This window comes from Paramormyrops kingsleyae, chromosome 6 (assembly GCF_048594095.1).
Source record: "Paramormyrops kingsleyae isolate MSU_618 chromosome 6, PKINGS_0.4, whole genome shotgun sequence".
NCBI classification, from domain to species: Eukaryota; Metazoa; Chordata; class Actinopteri; order Osteoglossiformes; family Mormyridae; genus Paramormyrops; species Paramormyrops kingsleyae.
This window is the reverse complement of record NC_132802.1, coordinates 4,502,455-4,527,365: the sequence shown is the minus strand read 5'-3', so window position 1 is coordinate 4,527,365 and position 24,911 is coordinate 4,502,455. Positions and strand designations below refer to the sequence as shown.

General features: G+C 47.2%; 1 protein-coding gene across 4 annotated transcripts in view; it reads right to left on the bottom strand.

The window, feature by feature from the left end:
* Positions 1–24,911, bottom strand: part of ephb2a (eph receptor B2a) — a 94,703-nt gene that overhangs the window by 33,789 nt on the left and 36,003 nt on the right. For all 4 annotated transcript variants that reach the window (XM_023841410.2, XM_023841414.2, XM_023841411.2 and 1 more), the window contains exons 2-3: positions 22,782–22,846; positions 17,077–17,761 (exon numbers count right to left, since the gene is read on the bottom strand). In XM_023841410.2, the coding sequence (XP_023697178.2) occupies positions 17,077–17,761; positions 22,782–22,846 (750 nt within the window). The remainder of the gene's footprint in view (positions 1–17,076; positions 17,762–22,781; positions 22,847–24,911) is intronic.

The window sequence follows — 24,911 nt, the reverse complement described above, 5'->3', positions numbered from 1 at the left end:
CATCAGTAATACAGCGATGCTAAAATCCCACTGGAACGCTATGAGCGGCTTGAAAACTTCACTGTTCCACCTTCTTCTGAAGAATTCTTGGGCGCTGATAAATTGTGGGCACTCTTAGATTGTCTGCTTGAGACAGTCGGAGGGCAGGAGAAAGTCACTGTGACTGGTCCTGTCGGCAACCGAAAAGGGAATTCCCAAAACCCACACAGTCAATTTTTTGTTGTTTTGAAGATGAGACAGCCAGTGACCTGAAGTCAGGCTTCCTCCTCATATGTCACGGTACGGGGAACCAAAACTCACTCAGTGCTCATGTAATCCAACAAGAAACATCTGTTAAATTTCCAAAAATCCCTCAGTCCATAAAAATTGTCTCGAAAATGTTTCCCATGGACTGAGCAAATTTTGAAAATGTTCTCTTCCATTTTAAAATGATTACAGAAGAGGGAGTCTCTACGTCACACAGCTAAGCATGAGGAGCACATCCGTGAAAAACAGTGGGATCCTAAAGTCCCATTTGCAGGCTGAGCACAGGTGCCAGAGCACAGGCCTGTGACACGCCAGCAGTCAGACTGCAGGCCTGCGTGTTAAAAATGTGACAATGAGCCTCTTCAAGGCTGCATGCCAGAGGAATGAGCACAGAGAATGTTGAGAAAAGTGGAGCCGCACATTCAGGAGTTAAATTCACAGGTATAATAAAAGGTACAATGTTACTTTTATTGTATTAGTGTATTATTACAGGTTTCTAATTTTTTTTTCCAAACCTAGTAAGAACTGAGAGGCTACATCAAAACAGGATGCTGAGGTCCAGCAGATGCGGGTGATGGTGTCCTTCAGGACGTCGCTGAGGCAGGATGCTGAGGTCCAGCAGATGCGGGTGATGGTGTCCTTCAGGACGCCGCTGAGGCAGGATGCTGAGGTCCAGCAGATGTGAGTGATGGTGTCCTTCAGGACGCCGCTGAGGCAGGATGCTGAGGTCCAGCAGATGCGGGTGATGGTGTCCTTCAGGACGCCGCTGAGGCAGGATGCTGAGGTCCAGCAGATGCGGGAGATGATGTCCTTCAGGACGCCGCTGAAGCAGGATGCTGAGGTCCAGCAGATGCGAGTGATGGTGTCCTTCAAGACGCCGCTGAGGCAGGATGCTGAGGTCCAGCAGATGCGGGTGATGGTGTCCTTCAGGACGCCGCTGAGGCAGGATGCTGAGGTCCAGCAGATGCGGGAGATGATGTCCTTCAGGACGCCGCTGAAGCAGGATGCTTCCCAGGTTCCTCTGAGCCTCCGCACGACAGGACACGCCTCTTGTGGTGACAGAGACGAAGACGCTGACCTCCACATTCAGCCCTCCGCCATTCCACCGGTCCTGACGAAGCCCCCAGATGCCAGAGAGCACCTCCCATGCGGACAGGCGACACGGACGGGAGAATGGTTGGACCGCACCTTTGCATTCTTTATATTTCTACCTTATCTTATGCACCTTCAACTTTTATCATCTGTCTTTATAAATAAACCTACCTTGTCGTCCCCCTAGAACACTTTAACTGGAATGGCGTACTTCACTGGCATGATGCACAAGGTGCATTACTGTACAGTGGTTTCCTGGCATGGGGTGGGGAATCATCCAGAAACAAAAAAACTACTAGTCAGAAAAGCACCAGTACAACCAGTACAACCACCCCATATTTACCCAAAAACAGACACCTGCCCCATGACTTCCGATCTGATTCTCCAGCTCAAGGAGCCAATCAATCTCCCACTGTGACTCCGGGGGGGTCCTGTCGCTATCACGGCGGATGCTTGCTTTCCGGGGGCTCGATGTGAGGACTGTGCCCCCACCACTGCCTCTATTTCCACCCTTAATAAACTGCGACAAAGTATTTATCCAAGCTGGGGAAAGGCCTGCAAGCACCAGACGTGAAGCAAATCAGACCAGAGCTGCCATGGAGATCTTTGGGGGGGGGGGGCTAGGAGCAAAAGCCAGGAGCCCAGACCTTCTTCAGCCCTGTCCCACATTCCAGCTCCCCCCCCCCCCCCCCGGTGTGAATTTATTACAGATTAAATCAACTCTAACCTATCGAATCCGGCCCTGCCGCTGGGATTCCAGGTATAAAATCTTTCCTCTTTCTTTTCAAAACAGGCAAAAAAGACACCGTATTCGAGGCGTGGTACCAAGCACGCTCCGGCACACGGTGAACATGCGGAAAACACAGACAAGCAAGCAGGTAAAAACATGTTTTCATGGCCTAGATCTTTGCATATTACCAGCGTAAGAATGTATTTCTACCGTTTGTTTTAGCTGATCAGTATTTTACCCAAAGGGGACCATTCGAAATGCGATATTCACACTTAATAGATCATCTTCCAGTTAAAATCCTAGTAAAAGAATTGATGTTGGTCCCATGGGCAGAGTATTTCACCTAAATTGCTTTGGCAGAAATCCTTCTTTGATTTTAATTACTGATGGATATTCTTTTTGCTGCTTTGTAGTCAGATTAACGCATCAAAGACTGAAACACAGTTTCATTTGCTAATGAAGGCAATAGTTTGCTTTATTTTCATTTCCATCCCGTAACGAGACGATCCGGCAACATGACTAAGCCATCATCGCTTTCCGAGCGAAGGGGAACGCGTGTATGGATGACCTTTCCATGTCGTGCGGTCTCCTTGTGAAATATGCAGATGAGCAGAAGGTCGACTCCCGTTGCCAGTTAGGAGTGGGGGGGGGGGGGGGGAGGAACGGAACCTCCTTTGATTCCCTGTAATCAATGCAAATTGAATAGCACAGGCTGTTAGAACCAAGCCCCGGGGACCAGGAAAATGTAGTACTCTGTCAGGTTGTGGGGGGGTGGGGGGTGGCAAGAGGGATGAGCAGATCACCATGGAAACAGTCCACAAAGTTTGAACAGCTAGCTGTTAACTCCCCTCCGGCCCAGCATTCTCCTCGGAGGCCCAGTACAGCCTTTCCCACGAACGCTGGCCAAAGACGGAGCGCTGGGCCTGCTGATGGCGTTCGCCGTGTGCAGCACGCTACACGTGCAAATGGACAATGCATGGGCTCCGGGCGCAAATCACGAGCAGGCCGGTTCGCGTGCCGGTCTGTGACGCTAATCCGCAGCGCCGCACACCGGAACGCCATCCGCTGGTGGAGTGACAGGCTCTGAATAGACCCTGATAGGCCCCAGGCTCGCCGCCTCCCCACTGGACAGGCGTCTATGGAAAGTGTACAGACTGACAGATTTGCTTTTCTCCTCTACGGGGGCCGCAGCAACGTGGTGGGTTCGCTATATGGTTGTCCTGAATGCTTCATCTGCCCATCTTTGGGACGTGTCCCACCAACCACCCACCCTCCCTCTGCCTGTCCAAAACACCCCTGATACACTCAGCAGTAGCTGTCTAAGCACTGCCTGAATCCTCAACAAATCAGAGACCCGGGTTCCTCAGCTTTGTGTGGAGCCAGCGGCCCGCGAGCCCACGCCGGACAGATGGGGCCCACTGGCAGCACTTTGGTGGGCACTGGTCCTGAGGCGGGGACTGGGACGGGGGCAGCAGGGAGGGGTGGGGCAAGAACTCCAAGTACAGCTCGCTGGGGAGAATATCTGCAACCGACAAGTGATAGTCGACTTGGTGCAGTGGACAGAGGTGGAACTCTCAAGTCCAGAAAGTAAAAATCCAGACCAGGATTTTGTTTCAACCAATCATTGGAGTGCTCTGTGACTCTGACCCTTTATACCCAGCTGGTTGGCTGAAACAGAATCAGGGTTGGGATTTTTACTTCTTGGACCTGAAATGTCCACTTCTGGCAGTGGGTCCCTGCTGTCAATCCCACGAGGAAGAGGACAAGCCATGTGGGTCCATCTGAGCGAGGCTGTGATGCCAGAGGACAACCAACCAGAAAGGCTGGGATTGTTTAAGGACAGGGGACGGTCAAGGCTGGTGGTCTGTTTGTGTGTGGGAGGAGTATCTCTCTTGTGCAGACTGGGGAGGGAGAGGGCGAGAGCGAGAGAGAGAGAGAGAGAGAGAGGGGGCCATTCATGGAAAGACAATGGAGCAGGTCTCCTCGTGATGGATTGACACGTTATATACGTTCTGCATTTAAATACATGAACCTTTGGCAGGCGGTTTGTTAACACAAGGGTAATGGGCCATGCTATGTGCGGCAGTCAAACGCTTGCTTAGTTCTCGACGAGCGGCAGTTTTTCAACAGAAAGTCTTTAATACAATACTTAATTTATCACAATGCTCTCCGGTGAATGCCTTCGCTCCAAACGATTTCCATAACAATGCCATCCACGGTCTTATGGCGTCGACTGTTTCATACTCAAGAAGAACTTCAGAGCCCTGCTTTTTTTGGCCTTAATTTGTCACAAACGGCCGTGCAGAAGAGGACTGTGCGGAAGGCCTAATTACGAGGAGGACCTGCCGGCCGTGTAATGCGGGGGCTAATTAGCTGGCAGGTTCTGCGGCGTGTGGGTCGGGCCGCCTTTCAACACAGGACTGACCCACACACGAGCATCCAGGGTCCCAACAGCTGGCGGGGGGGGGGGCAATGGACCTCATTGTGTCCCGGCGAGAAAAAGGACGAAACACTGCACGCTCCTCTCCACTCCCTCTATCATACTCGTCGCAGTGGAGGTGACCGGGGGGCTCATTCACAAGCAGTGCAGGACATTACACTGCAAATGTTACAGCGTAGGACGAGTCCCTGACTTCCTGCGTACAGGAACCACACTGGCCACGTGCCAGATGAGCCTGTTCCACGGCTGGCATTGAAAAATGCCAACAAACATAACAGAAAGAGCAATACGCAGGAATGCCAGCTCTCACGCATCTGGCGTGACGCTCACGCTTTCAGGCTCTCACACTCACACAAGAAATCCTACAGCAAATTTGTATTATTCCATTATAAACCTAAAATTAGCTACATCAAAGGCGGTGGGACAGTTTGCAAACCCTACAGACTACTTATGAGGTAATAAAACTGGTACATACATGTATATGCGTATGCATGTGTATGCAGATTTGTCTGAACTGAAAATCTCACTCCAGCCAGCTGAAGTTGGCAACCCTGAATATGATGATAATGATTATTAAAGTATTATGGACTCTAGACCATCAAGGCCTGCATAACAAGGTATGCCAACAGCTTTTTGCCCAGAGCTGTGGCCCTCATTAACAGTGATGGACACACTGCACTTTAAACAACCACCTTGAACTCCTTCACATAATGTATTGTTGCTCAGTTGTACAAAGTACATATAACTCTGACCAAGTGTTTAACAGGGACGTATATTGTACCTGGTGGATCAGTGACGGATACTCGAACCTCAAACCTGCAGGCTTTCCATCTGACTGGGATCCCTGGTTCATGTCTGTTTGATCTACTGTAGTTTGCTGTTTCTAAGCCGCTTGATTGGCTGTGTGTGTCTGTGATGGACGACGGCAGCTTGGGGTGTTTCCTGCCCTGTTCCCAGTGCATCCTGGGATAGGCGCCAAACTCCCCATGACCCTCACTGTATAAGTGCTGTGGAAGATGGATAAGCCTTGAATGCCTCCCTAAGGCCTGCAAAGAGTCATGCTTACATTTTTTTGCTGCCAGTTCTTCTGCTAGATCCTGTGTAAAAGATACATTTTTGTTTCGCTATAAAGAAAAACCTGTAAGCTGCTGTGTCTATTAAAGAGTATGAAAGGAATCCAGAGAAACGTTTTGGTGCACACACACAAACAAACACACACACACTCAAACACACACACACACACACACACGTAGGGTAAACATATCCTTATGGGGACCGCTCATTCATTTCAATGGGAAAAATGCTAACGCTAACTATGACAGCCTTAACCCCTACCCTGCCCTAACCATAACCATAAGTAACCTAACAAAATATAAGAGTTTTTGCATTTTTAGTCACCGATGTTTATAAAATAGAGTTTTCCCTTATGGGGACCAGGAAACCGGTCCCCATAAGGGAAAAAAAACGGATATTTATCACGTTATGGGGACATTATGTCCCCATAAGGATAGGTAAACCCGCTCACACACACACACACACACACACACACACACACACACACACCGTGTTCACCGGGTGCGTGTGCTCTGCTGGTCGATATGAGAGAGTAAACGGGGAACTGGCTCATTATCCACGGTGGAGTTGAAAGGCTGCCAGAATCAATACACACTGGACACTGGTGAGCAGAATCGTCACAATGAGGGAGCCGTCAGAGCGATTCCGGGCCGGAACGCCGCTGTGCGCCCCTCCCCCAACACGGCAGCCGCGCTCTTCAGCCTTTTATAATCCCCCCTGTGGTAACTAAGCGCTGCTCCCCAGTGCCCGAATTAGCTGCATCATGTTTAGTGCAGAACCCAGTAAGACACGGCTACCTTTGAGAACTCGGGCCCACCTGAACGCCAACTGTCTTAAATTTAAGGATGAAACGATGTTCTGTCATTTGCATGATTACAGTGGTCTACTTCTGTTTTGCATATCCCATCATGCTCTGCTTTGAGCTGTGGGTGTGAGCACAGGGTCAGGCCATTTCTCCGGCACCCTTGGGGCATTAAGGTTAAGGGCCTCGTTCAAGGGCCTGACGAAAATGTGACTATTCTGCAGAGGACGGGATTCAAACCAGCGCCCTTCTGATCACAGTCTAATCTGCTGAGTCTCTCTCCCGCCGAGTGGGAGAAAACCGGCCAAAGTGGGGAGTGTTACCTCACACCCATGGCCAGTAAAGCTAATGCCCCCTCCCGGGGCGGCAAGGCACATTAATCGGAGAGAGTCGCCGGTCCTGGGCAGCAGGAAGGAGATAGGGCCAGTTCAGGCTGCGGAGTCACAGCTGTGTCACTTACCGCTCAGTGGTAGATCGGAGCTAAGCAGCATTCCGCAGGGAGGAAAAATCAAAACAAAAAATTAATAATAAATAGCAAGGACTTTGGGAAACATGGGAAGGATGATGGAAAACAAATGCGCTCTGACCACAAGCGAATCTGGTGCAGCGTCTGGGGTATTACCCTAAGAACACAGATAAACCTGCTGCCAAGAGTGTGAATCATCTGCAGCTGAAGGGGCTTTGAAAGTTATCTGGGAAAATGCACACAGCTATGGGCTAAGAGGGGCCGCCCAGGTCTGCCAGCCTCTCCGTCTCAGTCGCTCTCCGAGAGGCACACAGCAGGACGGCAGAAACGTAAACCAGACACCCAAGATATTGCCCCCCCCCCATGCAGAATGCCTTTTTCGTACATTGTGGAGGACCTAGAAGCAACATCAGGGTCAGTTTGTGGCCCTGTCCCTATTTGGCCAGCAGGTGTCGCTGGCCATCCTGTTCCCTCCTTTGTCATGTAGCCTGTAGTCCGTAGTATGTGCGCTTGCTCCCTGGGCTGCCATGGGCCTTAACGGGCTAAGCGGTTGGCCACCATTCCCCACCTCAGTGGTGGTTGTGGGTTTGAGACCACCCTCTGACCAGCCTCAGCTGTTGTTTACTGATTATTGATTTATCCTTAGAGTTTGATGTTGCTTATCACTCATTAATTTCTATTGCTTATGGCTCTCTTCCCCTGTCTTGGTTATGTTCTATTTCAGTTGTGTTGATTTCTCTTAGTGTTGTTTTCCCTTAGAATTTGTTATGATTCCCTTTTTCTGTGTTCATTAGGGTTACTGATTCCACCTGTTTCTTGTTAACCTGTGTCCCTTTTGATTGGTTGATTCTGTTATAGTTCACCTGCCTCGTGTATTTAAGTGCTTTGCCTGTCTTCTATTCCTGAGTGAGTCATTGTGTTAATCTTACTCTGTGTTGTTACTTGATCTGTTTCTGGGGTTCTGTTCCTTGCATTGCCCGGTTCCCATTGTAGATGTATCTATGGTTCTGTTTGTAGCATTTAGTTATGACCCCTTGTGGTGTTATTTTGTGACTTTTCCAGTAATTTAGTTCCTCTAATAAACGTTTTTTGGCTCAGAGCCGTCAGTGGATCATCCAGCCTGTTTGCCCGCCTGTGTCATGCCACGGCGTGACATTGAAGGACTGAGTCAGTTCTGTTTCCCAAAACCACAACATGGACTGAGTTTAGGAAAGTTGCTCTTCAACTGCCTTCATGATCACATATTAACTTAATTGCTCAACACCTGTGTGGAATCACTGCAGTTAACTTAAAAGCAGCTGTTTACTGTGGTCCTTCAGATTGCAAATGCAGTCATGCATAAAGACAGCAGTATGGTTTCACAGATCTTCTAAAACAAGTCTGTGGAAAAGCTGTGGGAAGGTACAAATCTGGTGAAGGATGTAACACAATTCCTAAGGCTTTGAAGACGCTTGTGAAGTTGATCCTCAAAAAGTAGGAAGTGCAAAAGCGTACCACCCGCAGACTGCAGAGCTAGGGGGCCATTAACCCTGAGTGAGTGTGGGAGAAGAAAATTGGTCAGAGAGGCCACCGGGAATCCTACAGAGCCTTGACCTACAGAGCCTTAGGGCCAAAAGACGACAAGATGTGCATAATACAACAATATCAAAAGATACTGCTTACATCAAGCCTGTACAGGCAGATGTTGTTAGAGCCATTTCCCAGAAAGGTCCATCAGGAGTCCTGACTATAGTTTGCCGAGAAACACCTGCAACAAAGTTTTAGAAGGTTTTGTGGTCAGATAAATGCCTTACACTGCATGTGGAGACAATACCACACAGGCCATCTCCAAAGCGGCTGTGAGGCAGGACGGTGGGTGTGTAACGTTATGGGGATGTTCCTCATCCGCAGAGACAGGGAAGGATGGGCAGAACCAAACAGAGGGAGATTCTGGGGAGGAGCCTGATGACATCATCAGAAAGACTGAAAGTGGGTTAGAAATTCAAACTTCAACAGGACAACAACCCAAAGCATAATGCCTGGGCTGCCAGACAGAAAGGTGGATCTTCTGGAGTGGCCAAGTCAAAATCTTTGGAATGACTTGAAAACCAGCCGAGCCCATCCAGCGACCAAGGGGGGGGCAGAATGCAGGGGTGCCAGCCTTGTACAAAGCTACCCCAAAACTTGGTACATCCCTTCATCCCTGGCCGCACCTGCTGTTTCTGGATGCCTATGACTACAGGCTCCACACCCGTTCCGTCTGTTTCAAAATAAATCAATGTCAGCATCGTAGGGGGGCCCCTGATATAGGGGGGGACAAAACATATTTTTTGGGTGGGACAAATAAAGCCAAATAAAATGTTGGGGGGTACATGTCCCACCTGCCCCTCCCCCGCAGTGCCTACACGCCTCGGTCCCACCATGATAAAGACCACGAGTCGCACATCTCTGGCTGTGACTGGCAGCCGCGCACTTGCTCATTGCCTCATGCTTAACGGTAACTGCACTTTCTAACCTGATCACCAAGGGGGCTGCATGACAGGCAACCTGGGAGACTCCGGCAGGAGGCCACAGATCCGTCCCGGCGCGCTCATGGTGCCTGCCTGCCGCAGACTGATGGCCGTGGAGGAAAGTCCCACCCAGACTTTAATCAGCCCCCCCACCCCACTGATGACAACAGGACACCTGCATCCCATCAAGTGGGAGGATGCATGCGGCACGGTCGGCCATCGCTCGATGCCGATTCCACTACACTGCGTCCTTTTCATTCCTCAGCAGAGGTGCAGGCCAATCCGTATGCGCGGCACGGTGGCGCGGCACGCAGGATGCCCTCACGGAATCACACCCCGCACATCGCGCCTCATGCCAGCCACAGTCTGCAAACACCAGCCAGCTTACAGCATCCTTACAGCTAGAATTCAATCATTAGTAAGGAATGCAGTATAATTACTATGACTGAAAACTAGACCTGATGATAGATGTATTAAAGGCTACATCACAAATCAAGGGCGTTGGTTTGGTTTCAACACTGGTAGGGACCAAATCATTGCCATTACCGTCATTCTCCAGTCAGTCCTTTAAATGTTGTCATGTGACCACCAGAGAGTACTGAACATGTCAGAATAAAAGACATCAAATTAACGTAATTAGGGTTAATATGTCAAAGACTGGAAGCGTAATATCCAAAAGGCAGCCTAATTTATGCTTCAACCGATGGCCATCTCTGGCTCATCTGAAGAGTGACGGTTCGAGTTCAGGGAGGAGACCACTGCTCCACATCTCCGCGAGAAATGTAAGATAAACTGCCTTCGGTATAACCACCAACCAAGCATTTCAATGTCGCATAATCGAGCATCCATGCATCACTCATGTTCCATTCACTCATCCAGTAGAGAGATGGGGGGGGGGGGGTCAGGGGCACAGAACTGGGATGTGATGGGGGCTCACGTGGCACTCAGCACTATGCATGCTGTACAGGCCTGTTTTTTTAGGGTGAGATTAAACTATAATTTTACTGCAGTGGCTTATCAGATAAGTCCCTGAGGCTTGAGGGGACAAAAAGCCTATTAAAGAAATCATCAGTGTGCATTAAAGGGGGGGGGGGGGACAGAGAGCAATAGGAAGAGGGACTGTGTGCTTTCTCTCTGGAAAAGAAAGGAAGGCATGACAGACAAAATAGTATTTTTGTTGCATTGAGCTTAAAACCCCAAGCAGAGGTGGGTAATTTAGGTCCGGAGAGTAAAAATGTTTTGGCACCATTTTACAATAAGGCTCCCTTTTGCCACTTATAAATGGTAGTGGCTCATTAATTAAAAAAAAAAAACTGTTATAACAGTTGGATAGTTCAGGACCATAATGTACAAATCCAGACCGAGATTTAGTTTCAACCAACCAGTTGAGTATAAAGAGTCACAGTCACAGAGTACTCTACTGGATGGTTGAAACTAAATCTCAGTCTGGACTTTTACTCTCTGGACCTGAATGACCCACCTCTGCTCCTCAGATATTCTGACTGTTAGTGACTCTTTCTACGGTCTACAGAATACTTTGCGGACCAGATATCATGAAGCATGTTTCTGAGTTTGCTGTGAGACTGGGGGGCTGGGCAGGGGCATAGCTAGAAAATGTGCCCCCCCCCCCCCCCACCACCCTGTAAAATTCAGGGCCCCCTGAATCTGCCAAGGGCACCCATGCCCCTCCAATGTCCCCATTCCTGTCTTTATTATCCATGGATAACATTATGTGCAATCACCAAATTCCCCTTGTATTAAATCAACTGGACGCTGCGTAGAATGTGCATAATCCCGAAGAGAACAACATGGACAGGAACAGAAGCAGAGTATTTGTCATGTAGGGGGGGTCGATCTTAAGAAGCTGATCACTGGGAATAATTTCCCTACAAGCCACATGTCTGTTCTGATGGATGCCAGGACTTTACCTCAACTAGAGCGAGATGTACAGCCTCGCAACCCCCCCTTCCTGGGGCTGAGCACCTTAACAGGACATAAATCAGAAGAGGTGCATGAAAGCAGGTAGTCATTTTCAGCTGGGGGGGGAGGAGGGGCGGCTGTGGTGTGAGGGATGAAGTGAAGAGAGGCTGATCGCTGGGGCCCTCTCAGCTCGCCCCGCAGGAAACGTCATCTGCCCCCCCCCCCCACCCCACCCCACCATCCCAAGCCCATGTACTTTTCAAGCAGAGGTGCTTCTCAGCAAGCTTCAGATAAGGTAAAGGTCCGAGCCCCCTGGTGGCCATGGGCACACAAGCAGGCAGAGTGACTTCTGGGAGCCCATCGGGTTTTTAGCCAAAGAGGAAAGCGCCAGGTTAAGGCCTCTCAAACAGCCAACCTCAAAACCATGGAGAGTTTTATCATATGATGCAGGAACCAAACGCACAAAGGGGGGCATGGTCAGTCATTTTAACAGTGGGCATTATAAGGTTACCATGTGACCGACTTGGTTGCCATGACGGCCAAAGCACACGCTGGATAAGACCTACAGCTACATTCACAGCTCCTGTGTAGTGCACAATGAGTCTGTTTATGGGTAGCAGTGTCACTGCTCTGTCATTAGCAAACATCAACAGAACCCATTCTGACTGCATTTCATTAGGATGCATGTCTGTGTCTCGCTGCCGATTAACCTGGTTTCCCAGTTTGAGCAGCTCTGGGTGCTAAAGAGCCGCCCGTCTCCCCGTCTGCAGTCTCTCTCATCTCTGGTGCCTTTTCCTATTCTTATCATCTTCCGTTTGAAGCAGAGCAGACGGGGGCACGTGGCTCGAGAGTCACGCATAATCCATCCGTTTATCAGGCGACCCCATTTCCCGAAAAATGAACGGGACCGTTTGGCGTCTCGACGACGCTGACCTCGATTTTTGAAACCGACTGAACGTGTGGTTTGGGGCACCACGTTCTTATGGGCATCCAGAGATAGGAGACACGGGGACTGGAGAGAGTGGGCCGTGCATAAAATGCTGCAAATAATTCAACAGATTGTCATAGCCATTGTTGATTCCTTCGGTTTTGTTACATCGGTGGCGCAGAGTGTAGCACGCTTGCTCACACCTCCGAAGTTCACACTCTCCAGGAGTGTGCGCGTTTCCTTCAGCAGCCCAACAACAGGCGCTTAGGTGAACGGTTGAATTTTTCCTTCCCGTGTGATTGATGGTGTCTGTGCCATGCAATGGACGGGCATCCCATCCCCTACGACCCCTGCTCCTCTTGGGATAGACTCTGCACTCCCTGCCACTCTGCATCAGCAGTTTGGAATACAGATGTCGCATTGAAACAAAATCCAGCCGTTGACCACTTGCGCTCCCGTAACTCACACACCCAAGCCTGTAAATCTCACAGCTAACTGCACCCAACCATTTGTGTACTACGCTGGACAGTTACTTCATTTCATTCAAACATGGAGGGTTGGATCTAAGCAAAGGCAAACTGGACAGCTGCCTAGAGTACGATCGGCACAAGGGGGACCAGACAAAGTCCCTGGTTGGTGAAATGTACTAAGGATGAACCCCACCCCACAATCAGGGAAGTCTACTAAAGGGGACCCACAATCTACAAAAGGAACCCCCCCTCGCCTGCTTAGGGCCCCTGCAAAGGTAGATCCAGCCCTGAAATCATGTCTGGCCTGATACCTGCTGACTGTTGTACATTCAAAGTGCCAGGCTGGAGATTGATGGTTGAATTACACGTTAGTGAAGCAGCTGGTTTGCACTCCCAGTCCTGCTCTCAGGAACAGCACCTCATCCTCTTATCATCGCCAAGACATCGGGAAACATCTTGTGCAATCATTGTAACTGGCAAGTCGCACCAAGATGCTGACCCCGGGTAGCAAGGAGTCATTCCAGGTACTGCATTGACACTTAGACTCGGTGGCTTTGACTCCTTAATCTGTACTTACCACAGACACAGATGTATTGAAGCATAGAGACAAAGTTCTTCGGTTGGACACTGACCAAATGTTATGGAACACAATCAATGTGGTATGATTTTTCCGGCCAGGGAAACACACTATGAAGAAAACAATTTCTATTAGCGTTTATGTGGAACCATCCATTAATGTTCCATAATCGTTAAACCAGCACTTGGGCAAGCCTGGAAGCCTACGTCATGAAGCCCATCTGAGGAAGCCCACCTGGAAGCCCATCCGAAGAAGCCTATCTCAGGAAGCCCATCCCAGGTCACCTATTTCATGAAGCCCATCTGAGGAAGCCTATCTCAGGAAGCCCATCTCAGGACACCTATTTCATGAAGCCCATCCGAGGAAGCCTATCTCAGGAAGCCCATCCCAGGACACCTATTTCATGAAGCCCATCTGAGGAAGCCTATCTCAGGAAGCCCATCTCAGGACACCTATTTCATGAAGCCCATCTGAGGAAGCCTATCTCAGGAAGCCCATCTCAGGAAGCCTATTTCATGAAGCCCATATATGGAAGCATATCTTAGCAAGTCCATCTCAGCAAGCCCATCTCTGGAAGCCCATCTGAGGAAGCCCATCTGAGGAAGCCCATCTCTGGATACACAGGCCTAAAGGCAGAGGGCGCCCAGGACGTCTTTCCAGTCCGTCACAGGAAGGACACTCACACACACACACACACACACACACACACACACCATGGGCAATTAAGACACACCCGTTTGCCTAGCCATATTTTTTGGGACTGCTAGAGGAAACGGAAATACCCTGAGGAAACCCATGAAGACACTGGAGAGGACAGAAAAAATTCAGAAACTCAAAGCCAAAGATACATTACTGCTCACTGACCTGCAACTGCATTTTCGGCACAGTGTCCTTAGTATAATTATAATGATCTTAGATTGAATTGGTTTTGTAGTTATACCAGAGACAGCTTTCCGTGTCTAGCGATGTGGAGAGATGTGACAATATAATAGATAAAGCATGACTGAGATGTAAAATATAAGTGAATGAAATCATTAGGAAGGAGGTAATGCTCATTTCCGCGGAAGTACTGCCAGTCTTCACAGCACATGGCTGAGTGACTGTCTAAATGTCATCATCTCCATTTTGTTGCGTTCATGAGTAACAACAACAAATCCATTCAATACAGATTTAACCTGACGTGTAAAATCTGATCCGTAAATCCATCATCATTGGGATTCTGTTACTGCTACGATTCTCACTGCCATCTGCACTGGAGTATGAGTCATATTCTCAGGAAAGTCACATGTGGCCGATGAGTTAAATCAAAAGTACCAAATAGGATAAAACAGGACCATTGATATTGATTCCATCCATCCATCTATCCAGCATCAAACCACTTCTCTATAGGGTCATGAGCTATGCTCACAAATTTTCAGTCTTAAAAATGTTAAATATGCAAATCAATAAATAATCATTGACCAGGATTGATCTCCACCGATGCGTTGATTTACATGCAGGGATAATCCGATCAGACTCTTTTGCGAGATAAATTTTTTTCATTAGGTGAGAGCTGGGTTTCATAAGGCTGGAGGAACAAGCCGGGGTTTAACACTTTCAGTGCCAAGTTTATAAGACGTGAAAACATATGAATGTCTTTCGAAATCCCATAATAATCCACCCATCCATCCCTCCAACAAGCCTGGAGCTTCCACCGCCATGGAAGCAGAGAGCAGAACGTAGAGGACGCCCTGGACAGGACGGCGGTCCCCTTAAGGATTTCGTGATTATATTCAGAAAAACTGCTTATTGATATGTTATTGTATTCACACAAAAAGAGACAAACATTTCATTACACTAATTACATGTGTGGGGATAAATGCTGATCTAGTGGTAAATTAGCAATAAATTAAACACAACTTAGAACTTTTTTTCATTAGACCTGGAAAAGGATCTTAAATAAAACTTACTCCAATAGTGTCCCAAACTTTTGAGATTACGAAAGATAATCAGCAACTTCTATTCATATTCACTAATTATCTCCAAAGAGAAAGCCTTTACATAATGAATTCCAAACTGTTTATTGACTGAATAGGAATTTTACACAAGAAAAAAAACTAAACAAAAAAACATCAAATTATCTAAGAATGAAGCGTTTAGACATATCTATTCACCTAACTGCATGTCTTGGACTGCAGATAAAAACTGGAATCCCATTCAGACCTTCAAATCTGGACTGTGTAAATTAGGACTTTGCCATCTTGTTCATTTGACTTCCTCTGCCGGCCCCTGGAGGATGGGCTCCCCCTTTGGGTCTGGAACCCCCCAAGATTTCTTCCTTCTAGGGCGTTCTGCCACTGTCCCCTCTGGCTTGCTCACTGGGGGCTTTGGGCAGGGATAACGTAAAGCACTTTGAGATGATGTAATATTGTGAAGACGCACAATACAAATAGAATTTAATTGAACTGAATTGAATGTGAAAACCCATGTGACACAATGAACACGCAAATTCCCCATAGGGAAAGGAGTCCGAGCCCCTCCTCGGGAGCGTGGGGGGGGGGGGGCGGGGGCTGGGGGGCAGCACCATCTACACTGCACGTGAATATAAAAAGTCAAGGCTTCACTTTTCAGGAGAAGAAAACGAAAGCATGTTTGTCAGGTGATTTATAAAGTTTTAGTATTTTATCTAATAAAATACTGAACATGGTTTCCTATTGAGCTATTTATTACCAAGTAAATCAATGGGAAAAAACAGAAACTTTTGCATATTTTGTGGTACCACAGCGACTATGTACCTTATAATGCTGCCTTTGGTGTTCCTGTAAGCACATGGAAGTCGTTTGGGTTTGGGTTATTATTGTATCATTAGATAATAATAAAATTATATTGCTTCTTGTGGTAATGAGAAGTATTGCCAGACCCAACACACGAAACAGCGCAGAGGCTGTAAGGCAAGGAAACCAACTGGCACAGAAAATCTGGAAGCCAAAAATAAAATCTCCAGTTTAATATGAGTCTTACTGCAGTATTAAATTGAAAACATACAAAAAAATCTAAATATCTCAGCTGAGCCCACAGGCAATTTACCAATTAATACTCAACTCGTACTTCCATAATCTGTTCACTTCAAGTGAGATCAACCGAGATATTGAAAACAGGGACCTTCTGATAAGTGTGCATTCTATGTAATATTGAATAATATCTGCAACAGAGCCTAATGAATTTGTGAGCCTTTTAAAATTACAGTTTGATTAATTAATTGACACTTGTGCTCATATAAACACACTGAAATTGAACATGCAGCACCCCAGGGATTTAACCTCCAAAAAAGAGAGGGTCATTTTTAATAACGGTGAATTTATGGTTTAAAAGGCACACGGGCCTTCACGGACGAGGGGAGGTTTGCTGTCCTCGGAAGTGATTATAATTAGACAAGAAGCAATCTTTCTTTTGCAACTTGAAATGGAATGAAAACTCAGACGTCACTACGAAGGACAGCGACAGCGCAGTAATTATAACGTTAATTGTACAATGTACTGCATCAGTCACTGTGAAATTGGTTTTGTGGGGAGGGTGGCATTGCTACTGGGACACCGACGCTGGTGTCTCACATGATCCCTCAAAGCCTGGAGAATTACACCCGGAAGGTTCCGCTCCATCCAGCTGTGCCCGTCTTCAGCACCTGTCAAGCGGGCAGGCCTCAGGATCACTAGCGCTTACCTGGGGCGGCTGGTCACTCCCGCATCCCCCAGCCGGATGCATACGGTTCCTCAAAGCGTCACCATGACACTGCACATACTGCTCGGCTAACATTGCCCTCACAGGAAGAGTGGACAAACAGGCACACACTCAGCCGGTCTTACCTCTGCATACCGTGCCGTTCTCCATCGGCTCGTGGCCGGCCCTGCACATGCAGCGTCCAATGGGAACCATCCACTCGCCATCGCCGTTGCAGTACAGCTTGATGGGCACGTCCACCTCCTCGCTGTTGGCTATGCAGACGCCGCGGGCCACCTCCAGCGAGGTACTCTCTGCCCCGGACAGGGTCTCCTGGAACACCGCCCCGTTCTGGATGACGCGGGGGCACTTGCGGTAGAAGACGCGCACGGCGATGAGCGACATGCAGCCGCCGTAGTCCTGGAAGGCCAGGTAGAAGCCTTGGCGGGACATGGGCCCGAAACTGCGCACTTCTGTGTTGATCTTCATCACCCGGCCGCCCAGATCGACCTGCGAGAAGCTCTCGTCGGCCGCGATGGTGTCCACCTTAACCCAGGGATTCTCCATCCAGGCCGGGAAGGTCTTGGTGGCCGAGTCTGCGTCCGACTCGTAGTAGTAGAGGTTGAAGGTCTCCTTGCAGGAGCCCGGCACGTTAGGGATGCTGCCGCAGTCTCGCACGGAGAACTTCATCTCCACGTGGACACGCAGCGCGCCGTGCCGGCGGATGTACTTCGTGCGCACCCAGTTGTTCTGGCTGCTATCGTAGACGTTGCACACCTGGTAGGTACGGATGGTGTTCATGTTGCCATCGTAGCCGCTGACTTCCTCCCACTGTGGGCCAGACAAACGTCGGTGAGAGCTCTGCTAAGCAAGCACCTGGCCTGCTCCTGCGGATTGCAGGCGCAGTCTTTTCACGGTGCTAAGATCTGACGGAGCTTTTTAAACATGCTCCTTACAAATGGACATTTACATACGGGAAAAGGAGGTATTTAAGTGTCATAGGTACCTGCTGAGACGAAAACACAACAGCATTTTAGTACAATAGGGAAATCATCTTGACTGAAACACAAAACGACGGCGCACGGCACTGTCTTCGGTATCTACGTCCAAATAGCTGGAAACTGGCATAAGGGAAGAACTGAGACTCCTTGCTGGTACTTCTGGCTGCAGGAAAGCTGCAGCTTAGGCAGAATGTGATGAACATAGAGGATATGCTTCTGAAACAACTGCTGCGACAGTATGTGAATTAAAAAGCCATTAAACGCTCTGGAAAGTAGTTACAGCAGTCGTAATTAGTGGTGAGATTAAACAAAAAATTGCATGTATAAACTGTGTGTGTGTGTGTGCCTGTATCCATGTGTGTGTGTGTGAGTGTGTGTGCCTGTGTCCGTGTGTGTGTGTGCCTGTGTCCGTGTGTGTGTGTGTATGTGTGTGTCCGTGCCTTTGTCCATGTGTGTCCATGTGTGTGTCCGTGTGTGTGTGTGTGTCCGTGCCTGTGTCTGTGTGTCCATGTGTGTGTCCGTGTGTGTGTGTGTGTGTGTGTGTGTCCGTGCCTGTGTCTGTGTGTCCATGTGTGTGTGTGTGTGTGTGTGTGTGTGCATGTGCCTGTGTGTATTTTTTTCCACCAGGCCTGGCAAATGACAAAAGCTTTTTGTAAAAAGAATATGGCTTTAGGCCTAAATACAGCAACGAAAATAAGTCTTTCCAACTGGCAATATTTATACTTATCTTCTGCAGCCAATCATGAGCAAAAAGCATGATTTCTGGGCAAATCTGTCCAGTTAAATCAACTAAAGGTCAGCAATTATCTGCAGCAAAAAAAAAGTCTTATAAAGGAGAGACCATATGTAATTTTATCAAACACGAATTTGTGAATGAAGACTAGATTAACAAATTAAACCTGCAACGACTGCATGTACATTCTACATTATACTTATAAGCCGAATTATAAAAAATGAACACATTTTAATAGCTATATTAAACAAATAAAAACAGTAACAAATTACTGACGATGTTATACACTGTTGCTTGATGTAATACAAAGCTAATGACTAGACTTTGTCACCAATAGATGTAGTTTAAGGGGGGGGGGGGGCATCGTGCTGCTTAATAGAGACTATGAATGAACAAGTTGGGGTCACTGCCAGTGTGTGTCACACATCTGCTCCTGCAGAAAGGTTCCCTTTTCAGAAAGACTGCCACAATGGGACGCCAGGGACAAGAGGTGCAGCATCCTCTATCTGGAGGGCAAACGCATTTGACAGATTAAATTAAAACACAGTGCAGGGGGGGGGGGGGGCAGGCCTGATTGAAGGGAGTAGCGGGGAACACGAAGGGCAGCAAAGCCATCCACGTCGATGGGAGACGCCTATCAGTGTGCTGCTGCCGTTTTGACAGAAAGCAGCCAGGGCATCCCAGATGGAAGGCGACATGAGCGCGAGGAATGCATGCAGACCGCCCCGTCGTCATCAGCACGCAGACCGCCCCGTCGTCATCAGCACACAGACCACCCCGTCGTCATCAGCACACAGACCGACCCGTCGCCATCAGTACGCAGACCCCCCCGTCTCCATCAGCACGCAGACCGCCCCGTCGCCACCAGCACGCAGACCGCCCCGTCGCCATCAGCACGCGGCTCCTCGAGTGGCCATTAGAGGGCAGCCTTGGGGTTCGGGGTGCAAGGTCAAGCTGATTGGCGGCGAAGCCATTAGAGGCTTGAGATACTGTGGAGGGAACAACTAACTCGCAACATCACACCGAACACTTACGCTCATTTTCTGAGTGGAGAACATAGTAGCTTGCAAACTGCAATTTTTTGGGGATTATTCTATCATTACCTCTAACTCAGAATTTCTCACAGACTGCCAGACCACTATTTTAAGCTATACCTAGAATTTGTTTGCCGTCATCAAAAGCCCTTCAAAATTCAAAGGCAGAAAAAGATTGACACCCTTCTGTCAAAGAGGGGCGGGGCTTAACCCCAGTGTTAACCTATCAGGTGCCGGGAGTTACAATAAGCAAGACATGCATTTCTCCTCCAATCAGAGTTTAGCTCTACCACACAGAACCACAATAAAAAAACAAACAGCGGGCTGCAGTGTCGCAAATGGAAGGAACACATATCACTGCAATGAAAGCTTTTCATGAGTCAAAGGGACAAAGTAGCAGGCTTTATGTTCCCCAGCAGAAGGCCACTGTTGTGTTGTCTCCACAAATATTTCAGCCAGAAAACCCTCATGCCACCGAACAATTAGACAAAAAAACTAACTTGTAATTACAAATCTCTCTCGCCGATTGTTAGTCATAATAATAATAATACTACACCCCTGTGCTTGTTGATTTTCAACATTATTAAAAATGTAAATATTTTCTTTTTTGTTTGAAGGCTTCAGAGCCGAGCCTGCTCCCCTCTGCTCGGTACAGCGTCCGCGCTCCTTCCCTGGAAGGGGCTCCTAAACGCTTTTTGATTCTAATTTGACCAAATGAACAAGAAAAGGAAAAGGGAAAAACAAAGTAAGTCTGCCGCAGCTACGCTGCCCCCGCTGCGAGTCGTGGGAACTCGTCGGGGCTCGGCGCTTCTCCCGCGGGGGTGACGGCGGGACTGGGCAGCGGAGCAGCTGCTGCATTCCCAGCCTCGGGGAGCCGGGGGAGATCCGACGCGGGCCTCCGTCCTTGGGCTACGGGGACCTGTCGTGCTCTTTGTGGTCGGCCTCAGAGAGCTTTCTACGCTCTCATAGCACAGCAGGGGGATATAAATAAAACACAGTCTGCCCCCCTCCAGCATCACACCATTGAAATACGATTTTATACAGCGCTCTTCCCAATATAGCTGCCCCACACTGCTTAACAAAAAAAGATGAGAAAATTAGAGATGGATCTGAAGCGAATAAATGAAGCGCGCGAGGAAGAGCATGAGACTCCGGCAGACATGAGCGTCGCAAACCCGCTCCGTCAGCAGCACCTGGTATTTCACTTTGTGCAAAATTTTGAAGGCTTCTACGACTCTTCGGAGTGTAATTACATATTTTGGCTCACGCAGAGCACGTTTAGTGCGAAGGCGATCACCAGGTGCCGGGAGCCCAACTTTGCTGAGCTCCTGGACCAAAGCGACCTCGAGCCCCGACCATTTTTACTGACTCTGTTTTTGTCTTCCGTTATTTTGTACCAGACACACTAAGCCAAAATTATTCGAACATCCATGAACATAAAATTATTTGACATACAGCAAATGTATCTGGGAGCCCAGTAACCAAGGCCAAAGCAGGATGAGGTTTCCGGATTGCCTAATCTTCTGAATTTATTAATAGCAGAGAAGAGTAACTAGTGCATCATTTGCAGTATGATTGGTGTTCATGTCGATGAACATGGGCCTTATGAGGGCAAACCCTCAGCTTCCTTTTAAAAACATGCCTCTGCTTCTCTCTACCCTGTCAAAACAGTACAGGGCCAACAATGAGGAGATCATTATACTGAAAGGACACTTCCTGTTCATGAACAGCCAACCCAGGAACGGTGCTCTAAAGCTTTAAGGCGTGTGATAAATCTAGTCAGAGGGAGGAAAAGGTGTGTGTGTGTGAGTGTGTGTGTATGTGTGTGTGTGTGTGTGTGTGTGTGGATTAGGTTTATATTACATTGTGGGGACCAAATGTCCCCCACAATGAAATAAAAATCTGATATTCTGACATTGTGGGGACCAATGTCTTGTATTTTGTTTGGTTACTTATGGTTAAGGTTAGGGCTGGGTAGGGGTTAAGGTCATCATGTTGGGATTAGAGGTTCCCCCATAGAAATGAATGGAGAGTCCCCACAAAGATATAATTACAAACCTGTGTGTGTGTGTGTGTGTGTGTGTGTGTGTTTGTTTGCATGCATGTTCACGATTGCAGCAGGACTCCACAGTTATTGTATCCTGCATTAATTATATATAATGATCTTTACAGTTTCCTGATGATACACCAGCAGGTAAAGAGAATGTAAATCCGTATTATATTTCAGAAAGACTGTCAAGCCATCTGCCCAGTGAGTCTCTGCAATCTCGTGCTCATGGTCTGTGTCTTTGCAAGCACCATTTCAAAAACAATCACCTTCTTTAGGTATAACATGAACCCACATTCTCACTCTGTCTCTGCAAAGAAAATTTCAGCAATGAGTACAGGCAGTTTGCCAAATGCTTGGATGATTAACATTTTTAATACTCCAAGATTCTCAAGCTGTAAACTGGATCAACAGTTTTATCTTCCAATTAAATCTATGCATGCATTTTACACCCACTAACACCAACTACAAAACTGGCCAAAATGTTAATAGTTAAAAAAAGAAAAAGAAAAAAGGAATACAAATATCCTAGGCAAATGGGAGCTGCAACTGGGGGGATATTTTAAGCAACAAATAACATGAAACTGGTTATAATACTGGACAGTAGTAAACAGTTGTACAAATGAAAAATGATAGGCAGAACACTAATAAATGAGATTGCAATTGATTTCCACTTATTAATAACCGAAGGTTCATTTGCATTCAAAACTTCCTGGGGCTGACAAATACGAAATCAGAGAATCACCAAAATCGATCTAGCCTGACAATTCTGTCTAGAGGAAAGGTGTTACATATAGTAGCTTCTTCCTGTACAGACTTAAACATTAGACTACTAAATTAAAATTAAGAAAATGGATACATACATTAGATCTAAGTGCATAACAGAGCTATTAACCCTAACTCAAAGCAGGGCTCTGTTCTCCTTACACTTCTGTTGGGAATACGTTAGTACACCATGTCTTGTCTTTTGGCATCCAATTATAAACTACATGTAGTGCTTTAGACTGGCCGCCACCTACTCGTCAACCTTACTCACCCCTGATGTAGGGTACACCGTCCATCCGAGCTCCGCCGTAGCTGTTGTGGAGTCCATTAGCATCTCTGCAAGAGCAGGGAGGAGAAGATTTGCTCAGTCCTAACATGAATTCACACACAAAATAAGTCATGTCGCTTACGGTTGAACACAATGCAAATGATTGCACAAACACAGCCGTGTGACAATCTGTTATTTCATATAACTCACTCAATGTACTTTGTTATAAATACATGTACATTCATTAACTACTCTAATCCTCGCTGTCCCAGTCTGATCATTTACAATCTGTCAGTGCTTGGGAAAACAGACCATTATTTTCACGTCAAACTATAAAGTGTATGTATACTTGTAAACAATGTGGATTTAATATCGGTATCCTACAATAACAGCTACAGAGGCAGTATTGAGGGGACTCTTTTTTTTACAAAGAGTTTCACATCACTGCTTATGAATAGCCACCCCTGAAACTGATCTCTGAAATGTGATAAATTTAGTGAGCGGTAGGAAACGTTCCAGAAAGATTTATGAAGACTTATTGCTAACCCTCAGGAAACCTGTCTTCATGTTTTTCTGCCACAGTGTGGTCACATATTCACAATATGCCTCAGAAATGTTTTGCTTAAAACTTTCCCTTTTTGATAGTAACTAACACTTCCAAAACTTCCAGTTTGCTATGAACATGTCAAAATATGCATATCATTACAACTGCAACAAAGCTTCAGAGGAGACGATTCAGTTAGCAGGTTTATCTCTGCAAACATGATACATCGTTTCCTAATAAGGAGTACACCTGCACACCTGCTGCCCTTCAGTCTAATTCCAGGAGGGGGGAGTGAGGTGGGGATTATTTTGTTATTTTATTTGATATTTTTTGCACGACCTGGCCTTGTGTCTGAAACAAACCAGTTTAATGGGAGAGTGACTGACCACCAACCTCTAAAATCTTTCAGCTATTAAGGCTAAAGATGAACCTCATTGAGCTGGGGGGGGTCCTTAGGGACCCTCTAACAGTCTGCGTTTTAGCCCCTCCCAGCTCCTAGTACGCTTGAACCGATCAAGCGATGGGGGACCCTGAATGCCGGGGACAAGTGTGTTGGGGGGGTTGGGAGGGAGCGAATATGTGGAGTGTCTGGGGGGGGTCGCCAAGGACCGGGCTCAGAAACGCTGCCCTGGACCACTCCCCATTTCACAGAAAACTCACTAGTACTGACAGATTGATGGAGAAGATTACTTGAGATATCCGTTTTGCTGAAAGCAAATGTACAATAGTCACAAAAGGATTTGGAGAGATTTTCCCAGATACTCATATAAATCTTTGGATCTACAGTAACGGACGTCCATCCACATTCTGCATAGCTGGAAAAAAAATCAAAAAATGTTTTGGCACCATTTTACAATAAGGGTCCCTTCTGCCACTTATAAATGGTAATAGCTCATTAATTAAAAAAAAAACTGTTATAACCAGAGATGGATAGTTCAGGTCCAGACAGTAGAAATCACAGAGTCCTCAGCTGGTTACAACTTGATCACTTCATTCTTATTGTAAAGTGGTACCAATATTTTATCTTGAACTTTATCGAACGTGTTAAAGTCCAGCGGTTCACTGGATGAAAAGTTGTGTTTCACAAGACAAAGCTTCTTACGGCTGGTATGACCTAACGTGGAAGTCACAGGTATTATTTACTCACTTTCTGGAGGTCACACTGCTAGTGAAATATAAACACTAATTAGCACTACTGGGGATGCGTGTGTCTGTGAGCAGCACAGCAGTAACCTTCCTCCAATGACATTTTGATAATAATTCATCTTGCTGTCATTCATTGGTCGGGACAAACATGCCCCTTTACAAGTCTGTGAGCTGAAAAGACATAAGAGGTAAAAGCAGGATAAAGTCTAATAAGACTTTCACTAATTCCACTAAATAGTTGTTGTTAATTAACGTTGCTTTCAACTATGGTTTTTTTCTTTTGAGAAACAACCAGAATCTGTTCAGTGTCTCTGAAAGACCATTACATTCAAACATAATAGGAGGCTTCATAACAGCCTAATTTGTATAATTAGGCAGTTAAATTTCATTTGTATATAGCTGTCGATAATATCACATAATGCAAATTGATGAGGCCCCTTTGG